We start from the raw sequence: 10,886 nt of genomic DNA on the forward strand, positions 1-10,886 counted from the left end.
AATTTTAAGAGTATGAGTTTATTATATTTCTTTCATTTGTTTAATGAAAGTTCTAAAAAACAATGTTAACATTGAGACAAACAAAAAGTTTAAAATAAATCAAAACCTCTAATAACGTAAAATACATAATATTTTAGTTCACTTTTATTCTTCAACAAATAGGGTATTTTTTCTTGTGTTCTTTGATTTGGATCTAAACTCAGTGCAGTTGAAAAAGGTGTTATTCGTGCAGTTGAATACAGATTATCAATACTTTGTGATACTTTGCATTTTTGAATTATATACAATTTGTACGAATTACAAAGTATCAGTTTTTTTCTTTTAACTGCATTAATATAACTTTTTTTTAACTGTACTGAATTTGAATCCCTTTAATTTTGGGAGAATATTTTTGAAATGTATATATTTAATATTTTTGAAACGTATAAATAAATAATAGAAATAATTATATTTAATACTAGATACAATATTAATTATTTGACATTCAAATAATGAATTTACAAAAATTAATGTGCAAATGATTGATTTTCGTTATACATGACATGAGCGATAGGGTGTAAATTAGGTGCTTTTACTGGTTGAATCAATCTGAGTATTTTTGAAGCTATTTTTTTTATATATATTAAAAATTTTAAAATTAAAATCAATTAAAAATAGTAGGTGAATTATATTTTTTATTATAATAATTTTATTTTTTATCTACTATTTTGTTAATTCTGTTTTAAATTTTAGAGAGATGAGTTGTTATTTAATTTTTTTTAAATTTCAATTTTTAGTAAATATTTATCAAAATTTTCTTATTACCTTGTATAAAATTTTAAAATCTCTATAAATATTGATTATATTTATAGTTTTTTTTATTTAATTATTATTTTTCTATAAAATTAGCATACTTTAGAATAAGTTTTTGATTTTTTTTTGTTAGGATTTAACATCTGACATCTTCAAAATATTTTAGAACATGTTTGCTTACATTTTTAAAAATATTTAAAAAAAAATAAAAAATACACTTATTTTTTTATTTTTAAAAAAATCTTTTTAAAAATGTAAATAAACATGCTTTTAGTTCTTGCCATCAATTGTTCTCTTTTATGGATGAGTTGGATAACAAAAATTTAACTCATCATTGTCACATCACTATCACGTTATCATTATTTTTCATATTATATTATGTAAAAATTAATATTTACAAAAAAGTTTTTAATTTTTTTCTCAGTCCTTCACTTTTTCCCTTTCTTCAAAATTACAAATATGTAATGTGACTTAAGTTAGTCCTCAAAATTGAAAATTTGAAAATTCAGTACCCAAAAACAATAAATATCAGTCGTTTTAATATCTGACGTTAAGAGATGTTAAAAATATGTAAAAGATTTTGATTATCATGTTAAGTGACATGCAAATATCTACATGAACTTTAAACAATGTTATTTTGTAGCTTTTTCTCGTGGGGTAAGTTCCTTCTTAAAATCCTAAGTTGAATCGTAATTTCTTCTCACACTATGTAAGCTCTTTCCTTCTTCCTTCAAGGTTATTCGTCTTATTTGTAGATGATTAGTGGTGGAAATGTGTCTCATTTCTCCATAAGCAATAATGAAAAAAAGTCATTTAGGTAGTTCTAATGTTTGTTTCAAGAGATCTCATTCTAGAAGATGCTACTATGACTTACTATTGTTGTAAAAAGGTCAAAAATAAGTACAAATTCAAGTAAATTGTTCTTCTAATGCCTTAATTACAATGATATGGAAAGGGGCATGGGAGGTTAATGACTTTTGATGAATTAATTTACTGAGAATATAATTGCGTGATAATGAAACATGTATCATGTTTTTCTAGGTTATTGGACATTGTGAATAATTTTATTGGTTTAATGATATAATAGAAGCAGACAATATCAATAATGTTGAAGGAAGTTTTAATGCAACAATTGCACAATGTGAGAATGCATATTGAAAAATGCAAGTTGCTGTGAATATTACAAGTTTAGAAGTTGAAATTAAGGTATTAAAATATTGTGTAGTGTGTTATGATCATTGTGATAATAATATGTGGATTGGTTAACTTATTGAAGTAGAAAGTATGTTTAGGTTGTAGTATGGGTAATAATTCATGTATCAATGATGTAGTGTACTATAAATGGTTTATATTCTATTTTGAGTAATGAATGAAATAAGATTAATTCGATTTGCAAGGCTATTTTTGCATTCATGGTAAAATAGTAATATGCTTATGCTAATTAAGACAATATTCATACAAATTTTAATATCCAAAGGGATAATAAATGTTACATATCTATATCCATTTCCAAAAGTAACACCAAAAGACACTCTTTGTAATTACTTACAAAATAACGAGTTACATGCTTATTACAGAAAGATAATTTTAACTATTAAGCTAATCTTGATGTTTTCTAATGGTCGGAGTAGACATATATTGTATTACACCTAAATATAGTGCTTTAAGCATGTGAGTATCATTTGCACGAGACTTAGTGGTAATTGTGTATTGGTAGCAACTGTGATATAAGAATGAGCAAGTTCATGTGACTTTTGTCTAATTTATAACTTACGCCTTGGCAGGTTCACTCATAGGTTCAACACCAACCGCATTATTGTTACCTACTACATTACACTATTTTACTATACTGGTTGCCATGAAGCCTTCTAATCTTTATTTTCTGTAAACATGATAAACTTTTTTATTATGGCCATTTTTTTCATATATTGAACATTTATGCCTTACTACTTGCTTTTCAATTTAAAAAAGCTTTTGATTGAATTGTTCCTTTTTTTTTTCCTTTTCATTTGCATTCTTTCTTCTTTGTGTTTTTTTTTTGTTTGCCAATAAATTTCTTAATAGGAGGAGGTACTGTTGGAATTTGATTTGTCTTTGACCAAAATTTGATGCTATGCACAAGTTGTACAAAGTGTTCATATGTAGTACTATATTGTCATGGTTGGTTAACCATAACAATACTCTTCAGGCTATTCATTCTTAAATGCAATAATAGCTATTGCATGTTTGCATGACATGTTTACAACATATAAGGATGCAAATGTTAATTTTCAATTGAAATATTGTGCTATGCTAAAATTACATGTTACCTTTTAGTTGCCAAAATTGACAAGTACAAGTTTGAGTGCCTAAGTTGATAATTATTGAAACTGAGCACATATCTAACTTTTCATCATCTATTTTAGGCCAAACTTCAACCATTTCTCCTTCATACTCTATACTTCCATCATCTTGTTTCACAAACTTACCTCCGTGGTAGATGTGCATTGTAGTAAAATTCATTCTACATGATAAAACACTTAAATTAATTAACAAATAAATAGGCACAAAATTTAAAACACATTTCATCGTGTGAAAACTAATCATAATTTAAGAATCCTATGGGGATCACAATCAACCTATATAATAAACACAAATTGTGACTTTTCTAAACGTAAATACCTAATCACAAAAAAAAAGGTCAAAGGCAAAAGTGAAACGGGGGACCTTTAGAATGGGAAGAGGGGTCTTTATACGTACCTTTCTCAAAGCAAGCAGAAAAATATGGTAAAATTAGATGAAAACATAAGCAGTTGTTGTCCTGCACTAAGCAAGTGGATGAAAAAAGAATCTCAATGCTCAAGAACGGTTGAATTCAAAAGGAAAAATCAGATAAACTAAGTTTAAGGTAGGGTGTAATTATAATTATAGTGTAATAGATTAATTTTAGGGACAAAAATAAAGCATTACATAATGCACAAATACAATATTATTTGAAATTCATGTGTATGTTTACGTGTTACTTAACGTGATAAATCAAAATTTTATTACTTATTTTTAACGTCTCTTAGTGTTAAAAGACTAGGTTGATTGACAATTGTTAATTTTAGAAATTAAAATTTTAAAATTAAAATTTGGAGGACTTATACATATTCAGGAGTGAAAGTTTACTTGATAAAAGAGAGATTGATAAAAGAGAGAGTGAAAAAAGAGAAGAATTGTTGCTTTAATCCAAAGATATTCCCAACATATTTGTGATGCAAGCAAAGAAAGATTAGATAAAAGATTTAAGTTTCTCCACCATCATCACTTCTTTAATTTAATGTTATATATTATACATCACTTCTTTAATTTAATGTTATATATTATACAATTGTTTTTTTCTACTAGAATATTAGTTGGACAGGCTGGAAAAACTGACATGTGAATCTGATTTATAATTTATATTCTCATTTGTTGCTAGGTAGGGCAATGCAGGAAGCTGATGAATTGAATATGAAAAAAATCTTGTCAAAGCATTTATGCAATGACTGAAGATCAAAAGGAGCTTCCTTTATCCAATGTTGGGCAAAAGTAACAAAAGTCTTTTGGGGGAATTGCTTTGGAGAAAGAAGGGGTTCCCAAGTTGAAGAAAGGGAAAGAAGGAAGTACCTATAAAAAAAAATATTATTATTTTTAGGATATTTTTATAAATATTAATTTTTATATCATAAAATATAAAATATAATGATGACATAGCAGTGGCATGACAATCATGAATTAAACAATCATGAGTTAGATTTTTCTTATTCAGTTCATCATTTAATAGTGCACAATTAATGATAGAGATTAAAAAATTAAAGATTTATCTTAAAGATTACTACTTTTATGAAGAAACAAAATATAATTAAACTTACTTTTTATATATAAATTTTTAAATTTCTTTCTCACACACATATTTATAAAGTTTATAAAATTAATTGATTATTTATAATACTCTTAATCAAAATATTCAATAATAACACATTTTAAGTTTTGTGCAAGAGTCCATCACTTCCATCCATTTTCTCAAAAGTCACACTATTCTCAAATTCTTTTTTTCATAGTAATTTATTTATTTAATCTTAACAAATTTGTTTTAAATTAATTTGTACACTTTTTGACATTTACATTTTTTTAAACTCGATGCTGTTTATGTAAATTGCTCTTTGTGTAGACAAACACCATTATTTTTAATCTTTATTAAATTTCTCTTTAGTACATAATAATTTTTAATATTTATTTGTGTGTTATATTTGCTTAGTTTTATAACCATGCAAAATTCTCAATTTCTGTCTTTCAATTTTATAATGTATTACGATATTTCAAATTTATAATTTTTTTAAAAATTTATTTTCGCACTTGATCTATTAGTGTTTGATTTTTTCATGTGATTTTTATCTTTAAGATAAGTATGTTAATAGTTTTATAATATTTTATTTTGTAGCTTTTAGATATTATTTTAAAAATACAAACAATTTCACATATATCTTAAGTATATATCTTAATTTTCTTTTGAATTTCAAATTAACTTTTAAGATTCTTATCTCTTGATTTTATAATTATTAATATATGTTGAGTATTGATATTTAGTTAAAAATTATTTTTTAACACTATATGATAAAAATATTATTTTAAAATAAATTATATTATAAAATTATTTAATTTTATTAAATCTATCATTTTTATACATATTATTTGTGGTTATAGAGTTGAGTTAAGATACTTTTTAAAGAAAGTTATTTCAAATAATTTTATTATACATATAATATAATTATTTACAAAAAATAAAATTTATTTTTTAATTATAGAAATTTATATATTTATTTTAAAATAAAATGCCTTTAACTTTATAGCAGCCCAATATTTTAAACAATAATGAAAAGATATTGTATCGTGTTAGAGATTTGGGGCGTAGTTTTAAGAGAAATGATAATTTTATATTTTTTATGGAGTGTCAAATAAATGTGAGGAAGAAAAACATAAATAAAAAGAAAAGTAAAAATATGATAAACAAAATTCGCTACTCTTCCTAAAGGAACTCACGCAAAGACAGAGAGAGTGCCTTGAAAAGCTTCATCGTAAAATTATGGCACTAGTTTCTAACGCAGTAAGACACGTATGAATGTTGCAATAAGCACGTTTATTATTAATTGGAAGCTTTTGCAGTATCGCAAGAGATAAGTGCAAAAAGGAAGAGGAATGGAGAGAGAAAGAGAGTAACAAGACATGAACAAATAATTATGAAAAATTATCAATAGTTGAATAAAAAGGAGTACATTGGTAATAAAAATTGCAGGAGCCCTGCACCCACTTAAAGAGAAAAAAAGTGAAAGAACAAAATGAAGTCATATTTCTAACAAGTTGATCCAAACCGATCAACAACTTTCTGATGCCTCACGGACCTACGTTATTCATCTCTACTTTTCCACACTGGTGGATTTCATGATATATATATATATATAACAAGAGCTAGATAAATCTTAATTTAGGTATATGGTGGTGGGTTTGGCAGATCCTTGACTTGGCCGCAGATCAACGAATTCTCTGGAATATTGTACTCATCCCTCAGAGAACGTTCAGGGGATATAACACTAATGTAAAGTTGTTGACCCAAGTAACGATTCTCAGCAATCTCAGACCTCAGATTCCACATTCCAACATTGTCGAATGTCAACATGATAGCAGCCCATGATTTTGGGAACACTTGCATTGTGTGCCTGCTCACTGCATCAAGAAGGTTATAGTTCTTCCTCTTGGCTGGGCTCCATTTCCCTGGCTCAATGCTGTTACATTCAGCAAACAGAAACAACAATTAATAGTTAATCATCGAATGTATTTATATTTTAATCATAAAATAATAATAATAGTAACAAACACTCACGCGACAGCGAAGAAGGAGTAACCGTTCAAGTGATAAGACTGAACGCTCTTTTCGTGGTTCTCGAAGATGATCTCAATGTAGGTGCGGTGTGCGAAGCGAACGACATTGGGCTGAACAGTAACAGCGGTGGCAAGGTTTTCCGGGTTATCGGAAATAGAATCGTACTTGAAAACCTTATCGGGGATTCCGAAGTATTCAGCGAGCTTGAGAGGGGTGTCACCTTCAACATGAGAAACCCCGTTAAGAGCGTAACGAAGCTTTCCATCTTCCCTGCTGACGGTGTTAACAAGCTTGACGGTGCGGGTAATGTTAATCTGGCCATAATGGTAAGAGCCCTGAGGATTGGGCCTGGCAGCACTAGCGGTCAAGTTCCAACGGAAGGAACGGAATTGGTTAAGAGACCAGGCCCAGCCCACAGGAGCCTCAGGGATTTCGGAGGAAGCAGGGCCCTTGCCGTTGGTGTAACGGATGATACCCTTTGCAGTGAGAATGGTTTTGGTGAACCTGGAGGAAGCAACCATGTAATAATCCTTTGGTTCTTTGTCAGCAGTTACGAGCACACCGAAGCATTGCCCCAAATGAACATCAAGGGAATCGTAAAGGTTTTGGACTGTGTGGGACCCTTCCAATTCAACAAGCTTCATGGGGTGGTTTTGGATTCTGAAGTTGAGGGAGCTTTTCAGGCCCACGTTGCAGATTCTGTATTTGTAGGTCTTTCCGGGGATCATTGTGAAGAGGGGTTGGTCGCTTCCGTCACCTTTGGCGTTTTGGCCGTTAATTAAGACGGCTTGGGGTCTACCAAGGGCGCGTCCACTGTCCAAGAGTTTGCTTAGAGTGGAGTGGCTCTTGGTGTACCAGTCACCGATTAAGACGGTGTAATCGTCCTCTGGATCTGCGTAGGGGACGGGGATCAGCAACCGGCTATTCACGCGAAGCCCACCGAAGCCACCGGCTGCTCTGTGCATGCCCAAGCTCGGGTAGTAGAAGTAGCTTCCTATTTGATCCTTCACTTGGAAATGGTATGTGAAGTTTGTCCCCGGAAGAATGGGGCAGTTTGTTCCCGCCACCCCGTCTTGCCACGAATTCTTCCTTTGCTGGATCCCCATCCAATGGAAGAGGAAAGGTTCGTCGAGGTTGTTGAATACGTTAACAACGATGTTGTTGTTGCTCGTCGAATTGATGTTGGGTCCTGGGAATTCGTTGTTGATCAGAATAACTTGTTGGGGCACACCCGCTGGAGATAGAGTGCCATAGGTGACATTCCATGTGAAATAGAAGTAAGGGTCTTCACCCATGATGGGTGCCATTGTCCCAACAAAGAGACATAGCGACAACCAAAGCCTTATGCTGCCCATGTTTTCTCTCTATATTGATCTTCTTTTTACTCTTTAAAGGGCTTCTGTTTTTATTTGGTACATGATGAGTCTCTTCTCCCCATGTTATATATGTTTCACTCGCTGCTTCTCCACCATTCAAACCCTCCGATTTCGTCTCTCACTTCCCTTTGCTTTTGCTCCTTCGAATGCGTGCTTCCTCTTACGTATATCCTCCTCGTCAAAGCAGTTCCATTTGCCTATTGTTAGAATACAAAGCTGGCCCATTCCTATTATATCCTCCCATGCACGTTTCTTTGCCAAGCTAATTGACCATCAATATATATTTAGTATATTAAGTGTTTTTTTTCATTAAATTTATTTTAAAATGTAAATTAGTTGTATACTCTAAGAATAACTTTATACCAGACAAAATATTGTGTTGAATGGATTTTTTAAACTAAATTATAGGTATATTGCACATAAATTAATTATGTAAGTGCTTTTTTTCCTTTTGAAAATATGTAATTATTAAGTTTTAAATTTTGGTCTACTAAATTATAATCAGTATAACAAAAATAAATTTTAGCAAATAATTATTACCCTGTTAGAAAAAGTTTTACTGAAAATTATGAAAAATTGTTGGTAAAGACTTAGTTTATTATTGTTTAAAATTTTAACTTAGAGTAGTTAATGTTAATGACGATTTAAATGACACTAAAATTAATTTTAAAATCTTTTTTTATTTATTTACTAGCTTTTTCTATTGTTGGTTAAATTTTGAAATTGTTTTCATTGACAATAATAATATCTTAAATTTAGATAATTTGATTCATAAATATTTTAATAATAATAGTATCTGTACTTAAAAATTTTAAAAACAATATATATATATATATATATATATATAATTATTTTAAATAAATAATATTAAAATTTTAAAAAAATAACAAATATTTAACTTTTTTAATATTTAAATTTTGTGAATTCTATTAGAAATTAAAGTTCACACATCACAATGTAGATAATTTTGTGAGAAAAGCAAATTCAACATAAATGTATTTCTCAAATTTTAAAATATGGTATAATGTGATATTTTTTTTTAGTATTGCCTGCCTATGAAACAAGAAAAAGAAAAAAAAAAGTTATCAATATGAAAGGATAGTAGTGTTTGGTTTGACCTCATACTTTATTAGCCATGCTATAATTGAAAAATTCTGTGGTAACTCCACAATACAATCTAACTAAAAATTATAGTAACAGGAAGAAGCATTTAAATAAAGTACAAGAGCAAATTTTAGGAATATGCTCTAAATCTTATGATATATGATAGTAGATTTATTTAGTAGAAAGGGCAATACAATAGGCAATAACTACGATTTCACAAAAATAAATAAAAAAATATATTCAATGAATGAATTGGTGAGTACCAACTATGATACACTTAAACTATCATAGCAATAGATCAGTGCTATGCTATTAGGAAAATTGGTCGGTATCAAAATCTAAACATTTTTTCTTATCTTTAGATCAATTTTTTATTTATGTCAATGTATCTATAAAATTTTTCTGTATCATATATGATATTAAATATTGAATATTGGATAATCATTGTTACCATTTTTAGCTAGTATAGAAAATGGAAAATCTCATTACATAATTTGTTTTTAAGTTCAATTGACATTATCTATGAATTACATGAAAAAACAAATTTCATTAATCATATAAGCTTATTTTATATTTAGAATTGGGTGTTTCACGTTATCGATTTAAAAAATATAAAAAGTTAAAGTTACTTACTAAGTTGAACTATGGCATGGACCTTCTAAATCTCCCCATTCCTCACCATTTAACTTCTCAAGAGTTGTCACGTATAATATAAATATCACATAAGATTAAAAAGATAACAACAATCCTATGTTTATACTAAGCATAAGTGCCAAAACTTAGTTAAAGGATAAGAAGAACCAAGCAAATGACAATAAGAATGATCATTATATTAAAATCATTAGAAGGGTAATACTATGAGAAGGTCCACAATTTTTATGAGTATTATGACTAAAATGCTTATGCTACTTATTTAGGGTTATTATAAGCACCAAGGATATAGAAAATATAATTAAGATAACAGACTTTTCTAATACATTTTTTTTGAAAAAAATATACTTTAAAAACTTAATTTGAAAAACATACATATCTGTACAAGCTTTCACTACAATCTTGAGTTTCGTGTAGCTTAATAGTAAAAAAATTATACATAACTTGTTTTATGAAAGATAACTTTGATAATAATACTACAAGAAAGCCATTAGTCAATATAATGACTAATTTTGAAGTTAAATTTATTTATTTATTTTATCAAATTATATTTTTTTAAAGACTAAATTAACAACCAATTTTTTAAGAAATTAGAGATTGATATTTTTATCACTATTAGTGATTGATTTGTGAATTATTAAAATAAAAGTATAAAAAATAATTATTAATCTATTTAGAAATTGAATTAGTGATTCATTTTTTTAAAAATTTTAAAACTAATTTATCGATTATAATTAGTGATTGATTTAGAGATAATTTGTTTATTAATAAAATAAAAAAATAATCATTAATTTATTCAGAAACTGAACTAGCTAAGAGTTTTTTCAAAAACCTAAAATAAAAAGTAAAAAATAGTCATTAATTCATTTAGAAACTAAAGTAGCAACTAATTTGTTTTAAAAAGTTAAAGATTAAATTATTAGACATTATTGGTGACCAATTTAGAAATCAATTTATAAAGGCTTAAATATATTTTAACTACCTCTAAATAGGGCTTATTTCAAATTGTTACCTATTAATTTTTTTTAATACCTAACTATTTTTTTTTCAATTTTGTATTTGACGTTAGTTTCCGTTAGTTA

At 28.1% G+C, this 10,886-nt stretch overlaps 1 protein-coding gene across 1 annotated transcript; it reads right to left on the minus strand.

Annotated features, from left to right (window-relative positions):
* Window positions 1–6,277: 6,277 nt before the first annotated feature.
* On the minus strand, window positions 6,278–8,028 carry LOC113859083 (L-ascorbate oxidase homolog). The gene is made up of 2 exons (XM_027491899.1): window positions 6,674–8,028; window positions 6,278–6,575 (listed from the first exon to the last, which is right to left on the minus strand). The coding sequence occupies exons 1-2, from the start codon at window positions 8,026–8,028 to the stop codon at window positions 6,278–6,280; spliced, it is 1,653 nt and encodes a 550-aa protein (XP_027347700.1).
* Between the last annotated feature and the right edge of the window lie 2,858 nt (window positions 8,029–10,886).

Source organism: Abrus precatorius, unplaced genomic scaffold (assembly GCF_003935025.1).
Source record: "Abrus precatorius isolate BTA unplaced genomic scaffold, Abrus_2018 Scaffold2, whole genome shotgun sequence".
NCBI lineage: Eukaryota > Viridiplantae > Streptophyta > Magnoliopsida > Fabales > Fabaceae > Abrus > Abrus precatorius.

Coding starts and splice junctions, on each gene's coding strand:
- LOC113859083 (XM_027491899.1), bottom strand. CDS start 8,028: ATGGGCAGCATAAGGCTTTGGTTGTCGCTATGTCTCTTTGTTGGGACA. Junction 6,576..6,673: donor TACTCCTTCTTCGCTGTCGC/GTGAGTGTTTGT, acceptor TGAATGTAACAG/CATTGAGCCAGGGAAATGGA.